This window comes from Anser anser, assembly GCF_964211835.1.
Source record: "Anser anser genome assembly, chromosome: 35".
Taxonomy (NCBI): Eukaryota; Metazoa; Chordata; class Aves; order Anseriformes; family Anatidae; genus Anser; species Anser anser.
In genome coordinates, this window is record NC_139756.1 from 175,854 (window position 1) to 195,254 (window position 19,401).

The 19,401-nt window shown below is 58.7% G+C and overlaps 1 protein-coding gene across 1 annotated transcript; it reads right to left on the reverse strand.

Moving 5' to 3' along the window:
• Positions 1-11,251: 11,251 nt before the first annotated feature.
• LOC310888444 (microtubule-associated protein 1 light chain 3 gamma-like) lies at positions 11,252-13,227 on the reverse strand. The gene is made up of 4 exons (XM_083815117.1): positions 13,145-13,227; positions 13,002-13,057; positions 12,536-12,642; positions 11,252-12,092 (listed from the first exon to the last, which is right to left on the reverse strand). Exons 1-4 carry the CDS (start codon positions 13,194-13,196, stop codon positions 11,873-11,875), a joined length of 435 nt encoding a protein of 144 aa, XP_083671243.1. The 5' UTR covers positions 13,197-13,227; the 3' UTR covers positions 11,252-11,872.
• Between the last annotated feature and the right edge of the window lie 6,174 nt (positions 13,228-19,401).

Consider the following 19,401-nt stretch of genomic DNA (forward strand, 5'->3'; position numbering starts at 1 on the left):
ACAATAAACGTCCTCGGGATTTATGCCGCCGGGGATAAATCCTTGAAAACGTGGTTTGTACAGCCGTATATATGCTTGAAAACAAAGCAGCCGTCGAACCCAAAGGGGCTCAGGGCAGGATCTGGTCGATACCTCGCTTACGGGCTGCTCGCCTGCAGCTCCAGATGGGGATTGGCATTTCTGCTCGGCGAGGCTCTTCGCCTGAAGTTTGTCGTCGTTTTCCCCAGCGGTTCCTCTCCGTCTGTACACCTCTTGGATCTTCGGAGATGGAGATGGAGAGACGAGGGTAGGGTACAACCGTCTGTGTACCTCGCTGAAGCGAGGCGAGCGGCTGGGCTGGGGAAGGACCTGCCCGCCAGCATCTCCGCTGGAAATCCTGCCACTTGACGTGGAGGGAACGACTTCTTCGTTGCTGCTTCTCTGGAGCCTGGTGGCTCTTCCCTTGCGGCCTCGGCTTGTGATCTTCAGCCCTTTGAAAGGGGGGAAACCCGAGCCCAAGCGGGCAGTGCTTGCTGAAGCCCCCGTGGAGCCCTTCCAGCGCTGCGGTGGCCGTGGAGCAGCTTGGAGGGGCTGGGACAGGCTCGGGATGACCAGGGGGACGTGCCTGGAGCATCAGCGATGTTTCCCAAAGCCCCGTGGCAAAGCCCCCGGCTCCTCCATCCCGAGGCGGCCGCATCCTTGCCTTGTTTGCGCCCGCTCTCCTCTTCGCAGGGGCGACAAACCACGAGCTGCCTTGGTCCCCTGCCCTTTCCCCGGGGAACCCACGCTTGTTGCTGCGCCCGGCGAGTGTCTGTGATACAGTAACCTGATTTGGCACGCCGTCGTGGCCTGGATTCGGGGCCCTTCCCTTCCCAGCACCGTTTCTGGGTGAGTCACGGGTGAGCGGCGCGGCTCCTGGTCCTGCAGGGGCTCTGGCTCCGTCCTCCGAGCGCGCGTCAGCCCTTGGACGCCGGCGCCGGAGCGGTGACGCTGACGGTAACCGCTTGTGACGGCGCCGCGTTTGAAGCCTTCACTTCTCCGGAAGGATCATTTGAGGGATTTCTTCTGGTTGCTCTCCAGGAGGAGGCCGTCACATCCCAGGAGATCGGGAGCTGGGCTGGAGGCAGAGCGGGCGCTTCGTACCCGCTATTAAAGCGGGGCTTGCCCGGCTTGGGGATCCCCGCTTCCAGCCCTGGAGAGGGGCTTGGGGAGGGAATCGGGCTCGGGTCAGCCCAAAATTCGTCCTGGGAATGCAGCGAGCGCACCGTGGAGCGCTGTCCGAGCTCGTGGCTCCAAGCCTCGAGGGGATAACGGCCGCGTTGGGGCGAGGTTCTGGTGGTGGTTGTGTTGAAACGGCGCTCGTTGCTTGTGCTGCTGAGTGGTTTGATCCCAATGTGTCCGGTTTTTACGGAGGCTTGACAAAAATCGCCTTTTCTGGATAAAAGCAGTAGAGCTGCGTGCTCGGGGGCTCAATTCGGTGCCTCTGCTCCCGGGGCTTTGCTGGCACATCGCTGGGTTTGCTGTAAAAACCGAGGGGCAGAGGAGCTCTGCTGAGGCGTGCACGTTTTCCGTTCGTTTGTGTTGGGCTCCGTCTAATCCCTCTTCCTGAATACCTTGATCCTTCAGATCCTTTTCCCCAGGACTGTCACAGCTGCCGCAAAATCCTCTTCTTCGCGTCCGCGGAAGCCTGCTCCTCCCCATCCTCAGCTGCCCTGATGCTGCTCTGCGTTCAGTTAACAAGTCTGCTAGGTTTCCTGGCTAACCCCTCACATTCAGGTTGCTCCTTCCCCTCCTGGCACCACACGTTTTTCCTTTAACCTTACAAAGGCACCGGTGCAAGGACTTTTGGGGGAGGCAAAGTCTGGCCCGGAGAGGACCTGCGTGCGCTCAGGCTCGTCCGCCTGCTGCGTGCGCTCGCGTTTTGCTTACGTTGAGCTATTATTATCTGTTACAGATGAGGAAATGCGCTGCTCGGACTGCAAATATTCCAGCCAGGAGCCATCTCCCCCGTTAGCCGGTCGCGGTTTTCGGCTCGGAGGGTGCCCGGACCTCTGGGTGCAGCCATTGCAACGAATAAGCAGCGAGAGGCCTCTCCCTGCGGGGCCATTTTGTGAAAGCTGCCTCGCAGCGTGGCGCCTGCCCAGGGAGCATCTTTTGCTTCCAATAGTTCTGCAAACATACCCTTAATTGGATCATCAACTGGATCTAATTTGCCGAGCGTGCCTCCCCCCCCCCCCGCGCTTCATTACGGGTCTGGGCAGCCGAGCGGCGTGCGCGCCCGCTGCCAGCTGCGGGAGAGCTGCTGGCAGCTTCCAAGGACGCCGCCGGAGCATTTAGCCCTGCTGTAATGAACTTTCCTGCTAATTATTTTTAGGTAGCTTAAAGGACAGCCAGCTCTCGCTGCTGTGGCCTGGCTGGAGGGCGCGGGACGGGTGCAGCCTGGAGGGACGCGATGTTCTGCACCGGGCTCTTCCTCTGAAAGGGGCTAGAGAGAACCAAGGTGGTTTTTTTTTTCCTATATTTTAGCCCAAAACACATTGACTGCAGCCCGGCCAGGCTTGCGGGGCGTTAACAGGCTTGCAAACTCATGCTGGAAGGGCAGGAGCCGTGCCTGCAGCGGTGAATTATTAGAGAGCAGCAAGTCGCAGGGGCCGCTGCGTGCCTGGAGAGCAGGGGAGGGAAATCTTGCCTTCGAAACGCAGCTGAGGCCAAATTCCTTGGGGCATTCGCCACCTCTGGCCTCTGCCCACGTGAGCAGCAGGGAAGGACCCGAGCGGGGAGCCGGCGGCGCCGCGTGCCGCCCGGCTGCTCTATAATGGATGGGGAGCATGCTTTATTCATGTTCAGCAGCACGGGCGAGGATTCAGGTCGCTGTTTCCACGAAAGGGCTTGGAGAACGTTTAAATGGGACAAAGACTCCGGCGGCTTCAACAGAGCGAGGTCTCCTTGTCCCCCTCCTCCTGCCTCCCTGCGGGCACCCGGCCGCGAGCGTAGGGAGCCATTTGCCCTTGCGCGGTGCCAAACTTCCCCCTTCTGCTTTTAGAAGTGTTGTTTCCTTTTCTTTATTATTATTTTTAAAAGCAACCGCTTTTCCATCCCAAATGCGTCACAGCTGCTTTCCTTCTCGTAGCTCTGCTTTTTCCTTCTCGTGGTTCTGCTTCCTATAGGATTTGGGCAGGGAACTGAGGATGGGTGAGCCTCACCGTCGTTGTTTGGATCCAGCCCAACGTGCTTCAAAGGCGTGCGTGGCCACAGGGCTGGTAAATCCCGTGGCAGTGCCCAGGGTTTTCTTCCCTGTGGCTGGAAATCAGGCACGTGGGGCCGGCGGGACCCGGTGCTTGCGTGCTGGGATGGCGGGAGCCTGGGGAAGCTGCTCGTCTTCGGAATTTACAAAGGGGTGCTTTGGGGTGGGGGGTAGCGCTGCCCGGCTCCCGTGCACCGTTCCAGGCTCAGCCACCTGAATTAAACCTCCTTCCTCCGAAAGGTTTGGCCGCGGATAACGGCCGGGCTCTGCCCCTGCAGACTGCTGCCTCCTCGCCCTGCTGGGAGCTGCCGCGGGGAAGCCACGAGCCGGAGAAACGGCCCCCGGAGGTGGGGGCAGCTTCGCACAAAGCTGTCCCACCGCAGCAGGCAGCGCCGCCGCCGTTCCTCGTCGCTCCAGATGAGTCAGAAACTTCCCCAGCTTCCAGCAGGTTTGCCCGGTGGGCCGTTCGTTTGTTTTTCCTCCCTCTCGCAGCCCCGGCTGTAATGATGAATCACGCTGCACCTCGCCGCCGTCAGCCCCGGCGAGTGACAGGAGGGATGGGAGCTCAGCTTTTCGCTGAGCCAATTAGTGCCTGGTTTTATGCTCTTCAGTTGGCCCATTAAACACCGTCCCTTCAAACAAATATTTGGAAACCTGCAGCGGCCGGGAGGGATCGTTCTGTTGGGGGGGGGAAAGGAGACTTCTCCTGCCCCTGGGCAAGCATCCCCGTGGCTCTGAGGCCAGCAGAGAAAAGCCAGGGCGAGATGCAAGGGCTGGAAGCTGGAACGAGAGAAATGCAAAGCAGAGAGGGTTTGCGCGCCTGCTGTTCGCTGCGGTAACACACCCTGGGATGCAGCCAGCCCTGGACGTGCCCCAGCCTGCTGTTTCTCACCCTTTATGACCTCGTTACGCATAGCTCACGATTTATTCCAGCGCCTTTGGTGTTCGGGTGCGTTAAATCGAGCACGACGCTGATAACCTGCTGTAGCTCAACCCCCCCTTGAAATGAAAAGCCAGCGGCTGAGGCTGAAGTTGGACGAGCGGACCCCAAGTAAGCGGCCGTCCCGGCACGTCGTGCTGCCTCAGCTCCTTCCCCGTGGGCCCGGCAGCGTCTTGCCGTAATTCACTTAGGGGCTTTAATCACTGAGCCCTTGTTTGCCTCCACTGAGCCAGCGGAGCTGGAAAATCCTATTACTCCTTCCTGAGCCGCGGGTTTCTGCCCTGCTGGGACCTGTCTCCCAGCCTGGTCCCATCGGCTGTTTCGGGGTGTCCAGGAGCAGCACCCCGGGGCTGCGAGCCCTGCCTAATTAGCTCATTTCAGCCCCGTTAACGAGCAGGGAGTAAAGCCCGGTGGGCGAGGCAGGGCATGGCTTTCCCCCTGTTCGCGGGGAGCCCCGGTGCCCGAATCCCTGTTGAGTTTTGGGGCTGCAGCCCTCCGCGCCCCGCCGCAGGGCGCCGCCTGCACCGTCCCGCCCCGTAAGGATGCTCGGCTGCATCCCAAAGCTCCCGGGTTTCCATGGCAACTCCCCGAGCATCCAGGCTGCAAATGCGGTGCTGGGAGGGGGGCTCAGCACCGCTTCCTCCGCAGGTGCTGGGGGGGGGCTCAGCAGCTTGGCATCACCCCCCGTGACCTTTCGACATTTCCTTCCCTACCCCGTGCAATTCGGGGCAGCCCTTTGGGGGTTGGCTTTGCCCGGAGCGGGTTCAGCGTTTGGGCACGGCGCGGTGCTCGCGGGTGTCTCTGTCTGCAGCTCGGGGGTGCCCCGCGGTTTCGGGTGCCTTCCGTCTGGTTTATTCAAGCGTGCGAGGACGCGCGCCTGGCTCGACGAAAAAAAAAACGATTTTTGCGCGCCCGTCTCCCGTCCCCTTCGCGACTCGGTTCCCGAAAGCTGCCCCTTTCCTTAGGACGCTCGCTCCCTCCTGCTTCCCGCTGGCCATCCCGCCCCGAAGCAGGGATGATAAATAAGAGCAAAAGAGTGGAAAGAGCTGCAATTAGCTCGCAGCCAGCCTGCGGCGAGGCACCCGAGCCTTTTGCTGGGAGCTGGGTGTCTGGCGCAAAAACTCGCGAGCAGCCACCTGGCTTCCCCGGCAGAGCCGAGCCCTCTCCTGCTGAATGGCTCTCAAAGGCAGATGATGACCATTATCCCAATCCGCGGAGGCAAATGATGCATTTCCAGCCCTCCAAGTGCAGCCGCAATTAATCAGAGTCTATTTATGGCAGGCTATTCATCAAAAGGGAAGAAATCATCAACATTGTAATGGGGAAGCTTTAATGTCCACGCATTCAGAAGCGAATCTCAGCAAGCTGCTTCCAATCTGCACAAACATCTCGCTGCCGTGGAGCGGGAATACATTTCCATATTAATGACCTGAGGGGCTGCTCTTACTTCCAGGGAATGTGCTGCTAATGCAGAATGAGCGCGCTTGCACCGGCAGGATGAGGCCCTGGTGGGCAGAAGCAGCTTTGCCTCTGGCCAGGTGCCTCTCCCCTTGTCCCCTTCCAATTTTAGCCCAATTTAATGTTTTTTTTGGTTTTTTTTTTTGGTGTTTTTTTTTTTTGGCAATGCCACGAAGCGTGGCTTTAATTAGGGGCCTCGCAGCGCGAGTGTATCCCCCACCACGAATGGGGGAAAAAAAGTCACGACCCTGATTCTCCGCTCAGCCCCGGCGGATTCGGGCGATGGATTTCCCCCTGCTGCTGGATTCGGGCAGGGGTAATTCGGGTTGTTCACGAGGCTCCTTTATTTATTTCGGTGGAGTTTTGTCTGGCTGCTTTGCCTGCAGATATCTGGGAGGCGACGGCGGAGAGAGGGCGAGCTTCGCGGCCGTCCAGCTGTTTCCAAGATCCGTTCCTCCCACCTGGCATCGCCGCGGGGCTGTTTGGTGGGGAATCCCTTTCCCTCCCTGCTCCTTCGCGCGCTCCGGCGCTCGGAAAGAAGGTAAAAGTCCTCTGCTGCTTTCTGCGGATTTATTATGCAAAGCGCTGGAAGAGCCAGAGCAGAAGGAAGGGGCCCCTCGTGCCCGGATAACGAAATTACCCAGACATCAAGGCGTCCTACCGGGAGCACTTGGCATCAAAAAAAAAAAAAAAAAAAGCACTTTTTTTTATCCCTTTCCAGCAGCTGTAAATCTGCAAAGCAGGAGCCGGGTTGCGGTCCTGGGGGAAATCTTTAATTTGAACAAAGCAGCGCTGCCGGTTTCGGGGGACGGACGGAGAAAGCGGTGAATTATTTGAGGCTCCAGGGCCAGGCAGGGTTTCCATCTTCACGCACGAGGCTGTGATGGAGCTCGCGGTGGAGCTGAGCACGTTTGAGGCAGCGTGGTCCTTGGGAAGAGCCTCCTCTTCCTCTCCAGCTCCATCTCCATCCTTGTGGAGCCGGGGGGCGCCCCCCTTCCTCTCCCTTTCCTCCCTTCATCTTTTCTCGTGTGTTCTTTGGGCTGGACCAGAGGCAGCCCCCAGGTGCTCCTCTGGGTGGGTGCTGGCGGTTGGGTGTCCTCGCGTCCCCTCTCCGGCCTCTGCTCCATCACCGGGCACCAAGGGGGCCTCTGCTGATGGGGAGAATTCAGGCGAAGCCGGGATCGTGGCACAAAATAGCGATTTTCTATTTATTTTTATTTTTTTTGGCTGCTCTCGCGCTGAACAGCAGGAAGGCAATTAGCAGCGGTGTTAACGGAGCTGCTCCCCCCCCCTGCTCTGCCCTCCCGCGCCTCCTTTCTCACCTCTGCCTCTCGTTTTGCAAAAAAACAACCCGAAAAAGGGTGCGCGCACACACACACACACCCCGGTCACATCCAAGCCTTTATTTTGAGAGGCAGCCTGATGGATGAGCGGTGCTAATAAAGCAGCCAGAGACGAGGCTGGATTCCTAGAAGGTTTCTATTCATAATGAGCGTCAATTAGAGAAGTTCATCACGTTAACGCCACCGAGATGCCATCGGAGGAGCCGATGCCTTCTGCATTTCCCCCCCTGATCCTAAAAGCCTGCTCAGGCTGGGAAGCGGAGGGATTTGCGAGGGATCCCCCCCCGCACGCCCGGAGCATCCCTCTTTTTTGGGTGCCGCTGGGGTCCTGCAGCCCCTGCCTCTCGCAGCCCCCCTGTAATCGACAGAAATCCCCCGTGCTGTGCTGGGAAGGCAGCGCTGCTCTTTCCTATCCCTCTCTTTAATTTCTTCCTTCTGCCCGGAGCGAGCCAGGACAGCTCATTAGCTGCAGACCTGGTGCTAATTGCCTGATAGGGAAGGTGAATCATTGCCCTTGCTCATCCCGCTGGGGAGCCAGCGCCGGCCAAAACCATGCTCTGAGATGGACGAGGGCGAGCAAAATCCTGCGCGCCCCCCCCCCAAAAGGCACGGTGCCTTCGGATGCTCAGGGTGCAGGCGAGGAGCCAGGCTGGGTGCAGCCAGCTCCGCTCTGAAATATTCCCTCCCGCGGGTTATAAATAGCGCGGGATGTGACTGCGGCGAAACCGCTTTTAATATAAAGTAATGAGGAGGGGAGGAATGCAGGCAGGAAATATCACCGCTGCCGGATCAACCTGGATTTAGCGCTGAAATTAAAGAGCCTTGGGGGATCCCAGGATAAATAAAGGGGAATAAATGGCTCCGAAGAAGTGAAAACGTCGAGGCTGGGCTCGCTGAGCCCTTCGAAGCCGTTCAAGCCCTGCAAAATGCGCAGAGGTGCCAGGTCCCACCGGGCAGCAAACCCTCTTCTGGGGGTCTGGGGTTTCATTTTTTCCATTTGGGGCTATTTTGACGCATCAAGCGGCCTCACCCCCCATCCCAATTACAGCAGCAAGGCGCAGGAAAAATGGGTTTGGGGGACAGCGGATGGTGCAGGAGCCTTTGAGCCTTCTCCATCGCTTCGTGGCCACAGGATTGAAACCCAAGGCAGATGCTTCACGTAAGGAGCCCCCAAATTTTGGATGGGGGCTTAAAGCAGGCAGAGGAAGCGGGTGCAAGCGAGGGCTTAATCACCTCAACGTGGAGATGGCTTCATTATCCCGGCTCTGATGGAAAACATCTATTCAAGGGGGAGACAAAAGGAGCTGAGTATAATCAGGAGCCAGTGCGCTGAGCAGCGTTTCCCACACAAACAGCGTCTTCGGAGATGAAAGACCAATTTATAAAACAAAGGCACGTCACTTCTCCCACCCCACAGAGCCCAGGCAGGGACGTTTCCCTGCTGATGAAGCCACACACCAGCTGCGAAGGGAGCTTACTGAGGAGCAAGGGGCACAATCCTGCCCAGCTGGTGCAGGTGGGCACCCGGGGGACCCTGGTGCTTGGACTCAGGACACGGCCACCAGCTTGTTCTCGCTTTTTTTTTTTTTGAGGGATTTGTGCCCAAAAAGGGCACCGTTTGCCCGTGTTTCGTCTTGCTCTGTTTTAGGAACTTGAGTAACTCGCATTGCATGTAAGAAACGGGGAGGAGAAGTGCTCGGCGTTACAGCTGGCTCCTTCACACCCAAACATTGCAAGGCCCTGCTGAGAAAATTAGTTGCCTTATAATTAACTCAGAATTGTCTCGGCAATAAATATGTGATTATGTTTGTACGAGGAGGGACAGCTTACGATTACAAATGGCATCCGGCAAAATAAACGAAGCAGCCGAAAAGTCCACCGGCAGCCCCTTCCGAGCCGGTTGCTTTATTTCATTTTCCTGATGGACCGAGCGGAAGGCAGGTGGCATCTTTTAGCATCGCCCCCCCCCAGGGACAAGCTTCCCTCCCTTTGCAGGATGTGATGAAGATGGACCCAAGTTCCCCCCCCACCTGCACCCATGCTCCTTGGGTGCCCTCTGAGGCCACCCAGAGCAGCCAAAATGCCTTCAAGCTGCTCCTTTCACAGCTCCTCATCCCACGGGGCACATCAGCTGCCTCCCACTGGCCCTAAAAATGCCCTTTTTTTTTTTTCCCCCCCAAGAAAACCCACCCTGGGGAGCAGGGTCCCTGGGGACCCCTTCTCCCAGCTGCTTCCATTCAGGGATTTGTAATGGGAAGAAGTCAAGCGCTTATGTGCCGCGTTCCCTGAGCTGCTCTATCCCTCCGAGGAGCCTTTTTATAGGATAAACAGCCACTTTTGGGTAATCCTCGCCAGGCTCCTCAGCGCTTTATGTCTGTGCTTGGATCTGGAGCCAGCAGAGAGCCCAAAGCCCCCCGTCCTCCCCGTGCCCTTTGAAGCACGGATAACACTGGTGCATATCCAGAGGCGTCTCCTCCGCGTGTGGTTTGCTCCCTGGGGGGATTTCCTCAGTTATGGGGCTAGCAGCAGCTTTGCACCGGGCACACCAGGACCAAAAAGGTCCAAACACACGGGGAACGACGATTAAACCACAGGAGAGTTTTTGTAACAGGGAGGTTGGCACAGCTCGGGGCCAGAGCGAGGGATTCGCCACCACCTGGGAAGGAAGAAGTGGGAAGGGAGGGTGGGGACGATGGAGCTGGAGCCTGGGATTGCTCTGGGAAGGGAAACGGGATTCCAGGCAGCTTCTGCCCTTAAAATGCCCTTTCATTTTGAGATGAACTGCCCATCTCCCCCCAGCCCCATCCTTTTCCTGAAGCCAGAACAGAGGGGTTAAAGGGGCCAGGGGCTCCTCTCAGCGAGCATCGGGGCGTGGGACAAGCAGCTGCCGTGCTCAGAGACCCCTTCCCAAATCAAACTGGGGATGCTGGGGGTAGAACCACATCCCCCATGGTGGGAAGGGGCTGGTGGCCAGCAGTGAGACCCCCCCCCAGGTGTCAGCGCTCACCCCCATGCTCTGCTCCACTGCTCTGGCCCTGAGCTCACTCCTGGCTGCATCCACCACTAATTGCAAGCAGCAATTAGTGCAGAAGTGCAAGCAGCAATTACTGCAGAAGAACGCAAGCGGCTCGCGTCTGCGAGCGGCCACGCGCAAATCAAGCGGCAAAGCCCAGTTCCCCATCCAGGACATCCTGCAGCCCTGCAGGAGGGTTTGGAGGCTTCCCAGGGTGCTGGATTTAACCGAGCACTGGCCCCGGCTGGTAACGGAGAGTTTTTCCTGGCGGGGAAGGGCACCCCATCCCTCTGCAACCAATACACGGCCCGGTGTGGGAGGAATGGGTGCGTGTCGGGGGGGGGATTTGCAGGGGAGCACAGCTGCAAGGCAGCTCAGGTCCTCCCTGCTTTCAGCCTCCCCTGGCTGCAGACGCTTTCTGGGAAGCAATTCTCCCCGCTAGCGGTGAGGAATGCGCTTTCATCTCCCAAATGCCAGCCCCATCCATCCTGCTCTGATGAGGGTAGGGAAGGAGAGGATGGATGGAAGGGGGGGGGGGGTCTCTCCCCAGCCCCCTCGTACCACACGCGGTGCTTTTCTGCTTTGCTCCTAGCCTGAAGGCTTCCAGGCAGGTCTCAGGTGTCGGAGGGATGCTGCTGGAAAAAAAAAAACAAAAACCAAATGTGCTCACACGAGGCGGTTCAGCACGGAGCTACCGGGGGTGCTCCGAGCCGGCCCCGTGGAGTTACGCACGTGGGTGAAGCGGAGTCCTCGCCCTGACGAGCTCGCGGTCTTAATTACAAGATGCCAGGAGATAACGGGAGTGTGCAAACACAGCGAGGTGCGCCAGCCCCTTCCCTGTTCAGCAGGGTTTGGGGTAGAGCTGGATCGGCTGCGGGCTGACAGGTTAAATACACGCTTGTAACAAGAACACCCCGCGCCGGCTTCCCGAAGCATTCAAGAGGCAAACAGTGCCCCAAAATGCTTCCCCGGCTGCTGGCGCCCGTGGAAATGCCTCGCCCCATCCCAAAACCTCGGGTGCTGCACCGCTGGGGGGGCAGAGATGGCTCGGAGGGACCCGGGTGGCACCAAGGGGCAGCCCCCAGCCCCTTCTCTCCATCCTTGTGCAGGAGGGGGGGGGGGACTTGACTCACCCCCCCCCCCATCACATCAGGGACCCAGCTCCTGCTGCTGGTGGCGGCTAATTTTAGAGCTTTACTTATTAACGTTTTAACCGTAAAACGTGCGTGAAATACTCACCCAGGGTGACGAGGCACTTTCTCGCAAGGGAAGCCTTAAATATTTAAGCAGCGCTTTGCGGCGCCGGCGGCAGGAAGCGGCGGTGCCTGACTCACAGCGCGACGCGAAAATTCGAGCGCGTTTTTAAGCTCTGCTGCAGCTTTTTGCTCCGTGCCCTGCCGGGGAGGGAGGGGGAGGCAATGGGGGGGGCTCAACCCCAGGCTCTGAGCAGGGAAGGGATATGGGGAGCTGCTCCAGGGGTTGCTTTTGCCCCATATCCCATGGGGGGAGCAAAATCCTTGCCCCTCTCTGTTTTCTCCCCAGTAAAGCCAGGGATGAAGCCAGGTTGATGAGCAGGGGAACCGGCCCGCTCCCGTTCTCTTTATTCCAGCAGCAGCTTAGCACAAAACCTCCACAACCCATCGAAATCCTCAGCCCCGATCCTAGTAGGAGAGCAAAGTGGCTTTGAGAAGCCCAAGGTTTCCACGCGGCCGGCCGGCTCTCAGGCTGCAAAGCCTTGCACAAAACCCCCGGAAAAAAAACAAAAAACAACCTCTGCGTGGCCCCGAGCGAGCCAGCACCAGCCCCTGCTGCGCCGGGGGAGCGATTTGGGCCTAAATCCCAAGGATTAAGGAGCAGCCGGCAGCGGGGTTGGGACCGGGACAGAGCCGCGGCCATCAAACCACGGCCAGGGAGAAGGCGAGGTCGGGGCTGGACGGGGTCTGCCGGGGAAGGAGCCCCCCGAACATCTCCTGGGAGGCGTAGGTGAGGTAGAGGAAGCCGTCCTCGTCCTTGTTGTCGCGATACAGCTCCTGCATCGTGACGGTCATGTTGGGCAGCCCCCTGTTGTTCACCAGCAGGTAGAGGGTCTGCGAGGAGGCCAGGCAGAGACGCGTCCTGGCGAGGGGAGGGGAGGCACCGGCTGAGTTTTGCGGCGGATTGGCAGTGGCAGGACCCAAAAAAACACCCAGAGGGGAGGCGCAGAGCTCACCTGCGTCCTCCCCCAGCCCGCTAAAGCCGGGGCAGATGGGGTACAGCAGGGGGGGTCCTGCCTGCGGGGCTGGAGCCCCCCCCGCAGATCCCAAGCCCTTGGCCAGATGCTGCTCTCTTGCAGGGCTGGGGCAGGTTGGAAACGCTGGCGAGCAAACGCTCTTGGCTAATTGCGGAGGCTAATTGCATCAGGCTGTGGCTAATCAACGTGTGCCCGGTGGGGCAAATGCCTGAAGCAGCGGCTTCCAAGCTGGGCTGCTTTTGCAGGATCAGCTGCACCCACATGGGGGTGTCGATGCCCCCCCCCCCAAAGGAAGCCCCCAGACCCCTCCGTGTCCTTCACCGCTTACCGCAGGGTGACAGCGAACTGGGCCAGGGGCAGGTCCTGGGACACCAGAAACTTGGTCCTGCTCAGGGGGGGCAGGTTCTTCTCCTTCTGGTAGCGCTCCACCACCACCTGCAGCAGGGAGAGGAGGCTGGGGGGGCGAGACAGGGGCTGGGGGGGCAAGATAGGGGCTGGGGGGGCGAGACAGGGGCTGGGGGGGCGAGACAGGGGCTGGGGGGGCGAGACAGGGGCTGGGGGGCAGCTCACGGGGCTTGCAGGGGGGGCACAGGGAAGCAAAGCCGGTCTTTGAAGCTGCTCCTGGCTTGCTTTTAGCCCCTTGGGGGGGGAGAAGGTGCCACCCCTGTGGCTGCTTCGAGGTCCTGGGGGGGGGGCCACAGGGGACTCCTTTGAGAAGCTGAGGTTTGGGGAAGAGCCCGAAAGCCCCCAGCCTCACATTGGGGGGTGGGAAGGGAGCGGGGCGCAGCCCTCACCGGGATCTTGTTGGGGTACTTGATGCGGATCTCCGTCACCTCGTGCATCCTGGTGGCTGCAGGAGAGAAAAGGGGGGAGCGGTGAGCACAGCACCCCCCCCCCATCCTTCATCCTCCTCCTCTTCCACCCCCCAGGGACCCACCGAGGCTCTTCCTCTGCTTGAAGGGACGAGTGCTGCTCTCAGCCTGCTGCATTTTTAGGGCTGGAGGGGGGGGGGGGGGGGCAGTAAGGGCAGGGGCTGCTGGAGGGGGGCAGCTGCTGCTGATATAGGGCTGGGGCCGCCCCAGCTGCGGGGGGTAGGAGGAGCCGGGGGGGGGGGTCTGGGCGCTGCTGGGCAGGCAGGGAGCGATGGAGGGATGGAAGGAGGGAGGGAGGGAGGGAGGGATGGAAGGAGGGATAGAAGAAAATAGGGAGGGGAGGATGGAAGGAGGAAGGGAAGGAAGGAGGAAAAGGGAGGAGGGAGGGAGGGAGGGATGGAGGAAGGAAAGGAGGGAAGGAAGGAAGGAGGGATGGAAAGAGATGGAAGGAGTGAAGGAGGAAGGGAAGGAAGGGGAGAAGGAGGGAGGGATGGAAGGAAGGATGGAAGGATGGATGGAAGGAGGCAAGAAGGAAAGGAAGGAAGGGGAGAAGGAGGGATGGGTGGAAGGAAGGATGGAAGGGATAGAAGAAGGGAAGGAGGAAAGGAAGGAAAGGGAGAAGGAGGGATGGATGGATGGAGGAAGGAAGGCAGGATGGATGGCAGGAGGGATGGAAGGAGGGAGGGAGGGATGGATGGAAGGAGGGAGGGAAGGAAGGAAGGAAGAAAAGGGAGAAGGAGGGAGGGAGGGAGGGATGGAGGAAGGAAAGGAGGGAAGGAAGGAAGGAGGGATGGAAAGAGACGGAAGGAGTGAAGGAGGAAGGGAAGGAAGGGGAGAAGGAGGGAGGGATGGAAGGAAGGATGGAAGGATGGATGGAAGGACAGATGGAAAGAGAAAAGGAAGGGGAGAAGGAAGGAGGGATGGAAGGAAGGTGGAAGGATGGATGGAAGGAGGCAAGAAGGAGAGGAAGGAAGGGGAGAAGGAGGGATGGGTGGAAGGAAGGACAGAAGGAGGGAGGTAAGGATGGAAAGAAGGATGGAAGGAGGAAAGGAAGGAGGGGGAGAAGGAGGGAGGGATGGAAGGAAGGATGGAAGGATGGATGGAAGGAGGCAAGAAGGAAAGGAAGGAAGGGGAGAAGGAGGGATGGGTGGACGGAGGAAGGAAGGCAGGATGGATGGCAGGAGGGATGGAAGGAGGGAGGGAGGGAGGGATGGATGGAAGGAAGAAAGGAGGGAGGGAAGGAAGGAAGAAAAGGGAGAAGGAGGGAGGGAGGGAGGGATGGAGGAAGGAAAGGAGGGAAGGAAGGAAGGAGGGATGGAAAGAGATGGAAGGAGTGAAGGAGGAAGGGAAGGAAGGGGAGAAGGAGGGAGGAAAGGACGAATGGAAGGCTGGATGGAAGGAAGGACAGATGGAAAGAGAAAAGGAAGGGGAGAAGGAGGGAGGGATGGAAGGAAGGACAGAAGGAGGGAGGTAAGGATGGAAAGAAGGATGGAAGGAGGAAAGGAAGGAAGGGGAGAAGGAGGGATGGAAGGAAGGATGGAAGGAAGGATGGAAGGAGGCAAGAAGGAAAGGAAGGAAGGGGAGAAGGAGGGATGGGTGGAAGGAAGGAGGGAGGGATAGAAGAAGGGAAGGAGGAAAGGAAAGGAAGGAAAGGGAGAAGGAGGGAGGGATGGATGGAGGAAGGGAAGGCAGGATGGATGGCAGGAGGGATGGATGGATGGAAGGATGGAGGGAGGGAAAGAAGGAAAGGGAGAAGGAGGGAGGGATGGAAGGAAGGATGGAGGGATGAAGGGAGGGAAGGAAGGAAAAGGAGAAGAAGGGATGGAGGGAGGGAAGGCCGGGTGGTTGGGGGGTTCCAAGCAGGCGAGGGCTCAGCGCTGGGGCTGGTCCCTGCGGGGGGCGGCGGCCGCACCCTAGCACCCAGCCTCGCACCTTTGGGTGCTGCCGGTGCCGGTACCACCAGGAGGAGACGCTGAAGCGCGGTCCCCACAGGAGAGCCACCCTGCCGGTGTTGTTCAGGCGATGCCGATTCCCTGGGTCAGGGGAGAGGCGGCTTCTGAAAACAAATTAGCCCCTATTACGCCAATTAGACCCCGTTTATCCTTTTTTTTTTTCTTTCCTCCTTTTTTTTTTTTTGCTTTTTTCCAGAGCCACTCATGCGTGCGCCGCAGGCTCCCACCGCTCTGCGCGCGCTAACCTTGGGAAGCGGGGAGGAGAGGGAAGCAGCCCAGCTCGTTTAGACATGCCAGGGACTGAAATTGGCCTCGCTCAAATGAGCTCTTCGGCGTAACGAGGCCATTTCGGGCCGCGGGAGGAAGGCGCTGGCTTCGCAGGAGCAGCAGGAGGGAGGCAGGAAGCCAGGGGCTGGGGTTTGGGGGTCCCGGGACGCTCACGGACCACACGGGGTCCCGGGGGGGGATCGATCAGGAGCTCCCCCACCCCGTGCTTTGGCTGCCGCTGTCCCCACACGGTCCCCGTGGGCGCCGAGCATCTCAGCCAAGCAGCTTCCCCGGCACTTTGGGTGCAGCACAGCACAATCCATCATCCTTTTTTTTTTTTTTTTTTTTTTTGGATGTGTTTCATATACATATCTAATATATTTTGCTGTTCCGCAATATATTAGACTGTATTACTTTGCCGTAAAAAATCCCTCAGACACGCTCATCACTGGTTTGGAAAATTACATTAGCGATATATATTCCATCTGTGTAGCGAGTTAGGCCATTATAAATTTATACCCCTAATAAATTTAATTCTCGAAACTTTGCGTGGGATTCAGAGTGGGAGAGGGGCATTTTCCTCCCAGATGATTTCTGAACAATAAACCGATAAATATTAAAGCGCTTCTCAATTTGCTAATAAAAGGAATCGATTACCGCTCTCCGACTTAATTCTGCTCCCAGGCAGGTGCTAATGACTTTCCTGAGAGCAGAAAAGTCGCGAATTAAAAAAAAAATAAAAATAAAGTATCTCCATTTAAAATCAGTTCATTAACGGCGAGCATCTATTATTTATCGGTTTAATTTCCAAATATTGCTGCGATGCCGGGCTGGACCCTGGGATCCTGGGTCTTTGTGGAAATGCGATGCTTTCATTAGCTCGAGCTAATTAATTAAAGATGGAGGTAAATTGGATTTCCTGATTGGGAGGGGGGAGGCGTGCTCAGCCTTGGGGTGCTCATCCTACGAGGACGGGGGGCTCGATTTGGGGGAAACGGGGGGAAAAACCCCATCGTGGAGGTGGCTTTTGCCCTGCGGGGGCACGAGGAGCAGCCACGAGGAGCCCCCGAGCTTCCCGACTGTAATTTCCTCGGAGAGCAAACAGCGCCGGAATAATCCAAATAAAAGACAAAAAGCAGGCGCCGGGGCCGGGATACGGGGAGGGAGGAAGGCGGAGGTAAAATTTATACCTGCAGCTTCCCCAGCTGCTGGCTGGCGTTGCTGGAAGCAGGAGCTCATCTGTATTCCTGCCTGCTCCGCTCGGGGCCCTGGCGGAGCAAATTTCAGCTGAAACTCATAAATAAATCCTCTTCTGCCCAAGTTAAGTTTTATTCATAGCTCATTTCGTGATACACTGGAATTAAAAAAAAAAAAATATCCCCCTAGATTTGGCTTTAATCTCACATTAAATATTAAAGGGGCAGGCTGCCCAAGGGTTGGGGGGCGGGTGGGAGGTTTTTCAGGGGCTCTGGGGTGTGTTGATGGGGTGTTGGGGTAAGAGGCAGCTGCTGGCTGCCCCATGGCACCCCACCCCTTTCCCAATCCCAATCCTCATCCGTATCTCCATCCTATCCACATTTCCATTCCCAGCCCTATGCCCATCCCAACCCCATCCCTGTCCCTATCCCTATTCCCATCCTATTCTCATCCCTCTGTCCATCCCATTCCCATCCCATCCCCAACACAACCCTATCCCCATCCCCATCCCTCCCCCATCCCAACCCCACCCCAATCCCCATCCCATCCCCATCGCCATCCCATCCCCATCCCAAACCCAACCCCAACCCCATCCCTCCCCTATCCCAACCCAACCCCAATCCCCATCCCATCCCCAACCCCATCCCAACCCCAACCCCATCCCAACCCTATCCCAATCCCAACTCCACCCCCATCCCATCCCAATCCCAACCCCATCCCAACCCCAACCCCATCCCAATTCCTCCCCCATCCCCACCCCATCCCCGCCCCCATCTAACGACGCGACTTAGGGTGCAGCTCCGTGCATTATAGACAAAATGTCCGTGCGCACTGCGCTTGGGCTCGCTGCCTGTTTGAGCCACGGCACCGATCCCCGACCAGCCGCCCACGAGTGCGGTGGTGCTGGTGGGAGGCCCGACCTCACCCGGGGAGGCCGGAGGCTGCTGACGGATGGCTTCCTCCAGCAGCAGCCCCCGACCTCGCCGCTATCCCCAGCGGCCATAAATCCACCCGGGGCCGCATCTCCCGCTCCCGGCGGATGCTAAAAGCCCGGAGCGGGGAGCGGGGAGGTCCCGTGGGGAGGCCGAGGTGTAAATCTCAGCGCACCGGAGGCTGGCGGAGCGGAGCCCGGCGCTCGTTTTTTTATCGGCGGCCGGTTTTAGCTCCCGCTGCTCCCCGCTTCCCTTCCATAAATAAGCCTCAATTATCGAGCTCCCGCTGCCTTTCGTTCGGGGGAAAGTCCCCGGCGGGCCGTGACGGGAGCGGTGGCTGCGAACGCAACAATAAGTCTCTGCAGTAAACATGATTAGCGCCGAATCCCCGTCTCGGGCTGGCGTGGGGGTGTGGATCTGCTGACGCTTAATGACGAAGCTCGTTAGTAACGGGAGGGCTGGTGCCTGGCGAGCCTTGGGACATCACCTTCGCATCCCTCGTAGCCATTCTGGGGGGGGGGGGTGTTGTGGTTTCGGGGCACTTTTTGTATGCATTGGAGGGGGGGGGAGGGAAGAAACCCTCCTATTATTGGGGGAAATATCGGGGGAAAATTCCCAGCGCGATGCTGAGTCCCCAGCCGGGATGGCAGCGGAATAACCAATGCGCCTCCCGGCCGGGCTGCGCCTTCGCAGGAATCACAATCGGCTGGAAAAACCCAGCCTGCAGGATGAGTGATTTCGGGCAGGGCGACAGGCTGGTTTCCAGCAGGCTTTCTCCGCGTGTCAGGTTATTAAACACCCTGCGTTTGGTTTATTTATTTAATTTTTTTCATTTTTTTTCCCCACCTCCCCCCCCACACACACACACTTTCCCCATTCGCAGCGTGCCGTTCCGACGGCGCGGAGGCAAGGCGTCGTTTTCTCCCCGACCGAACGCGCCGTCACCGGCAGCTGCACTGCAGCACTCGCCGCGTCGCCTCCGCTCCCACGGGGCCACCGGCTCGGCCCTGTGTGCTGGGGGGGGGGGCTACACGCGATGCTGAGCGATGCAGGACGCGTGCCCCAGGTGCTGGTGGCAGGGATAAGGGCACGTTGCCCTCGCTGTCCCCCAGAGCCTTCGCTCAGCCCCATTAATCTTCGTTAGCGAGCTGATGGGCTCGGTGGCGTTTTGTGGCCTCGGAGGAGGAGAAGCTCTGCTGGGTTTGGAGGTCGGGGGGGGGTCATGGAGAAGTGGAAGGGAATTTGGGGAGCAGGGGCCGGGGTGGTGGGATGGGATGGGATGGGGATGGGGATGGTGATCAGGATGGGATGGGGATGGGCATGGGGATGGGATGGGATGGGATGGGCATGGGATTGGGATTGGAATGGGGATGGGATGGGGATGGGGATGGGGATGGGGATGGGATGGGATGGGATGGGATGGGATGGGATGGGATGGGATGGGATGGGATGGGATGGGATGGGATGGGATGGGATGGGGGTGAGGATGAGGATGGGATGGGATGGGATGGGATGGGATGGGATGGGATGGGATGGGATGGGGGTGAGGATGAGGATGGGATGGGATGGGATGGGCAAGGGCATTGGGATGGGGATGGGATGGTCATAGGAATGGGATGGGGGTGAGGATAGGGATAGGCATGAGGGTAGGGATAGGGATGATGATGCAATGGGGATGGGAATGTGTATGGGGTGGGGATAGGGAAAGAGATGGGGATGGAGACAGGGACGAGATGTGGATATGGGAGGGGATGGGGATTACAGATGGGATAGGGTGGGATGGGATGGGGTGTCGATGGGATGGGACAGAGGTAGGGATGAGGATTAAATTGAGATGGGATGGGCAGGGGGATGAGGGTGGGGATAGGGAGGAGGAGGAGATGGGGATGGAATGGATATGGGATGGGGATGGAGAGAGGAATGGGGATGGGGACAGGATAAGGATGGGAATGGGATGAGGAGGGGAAGGGGATG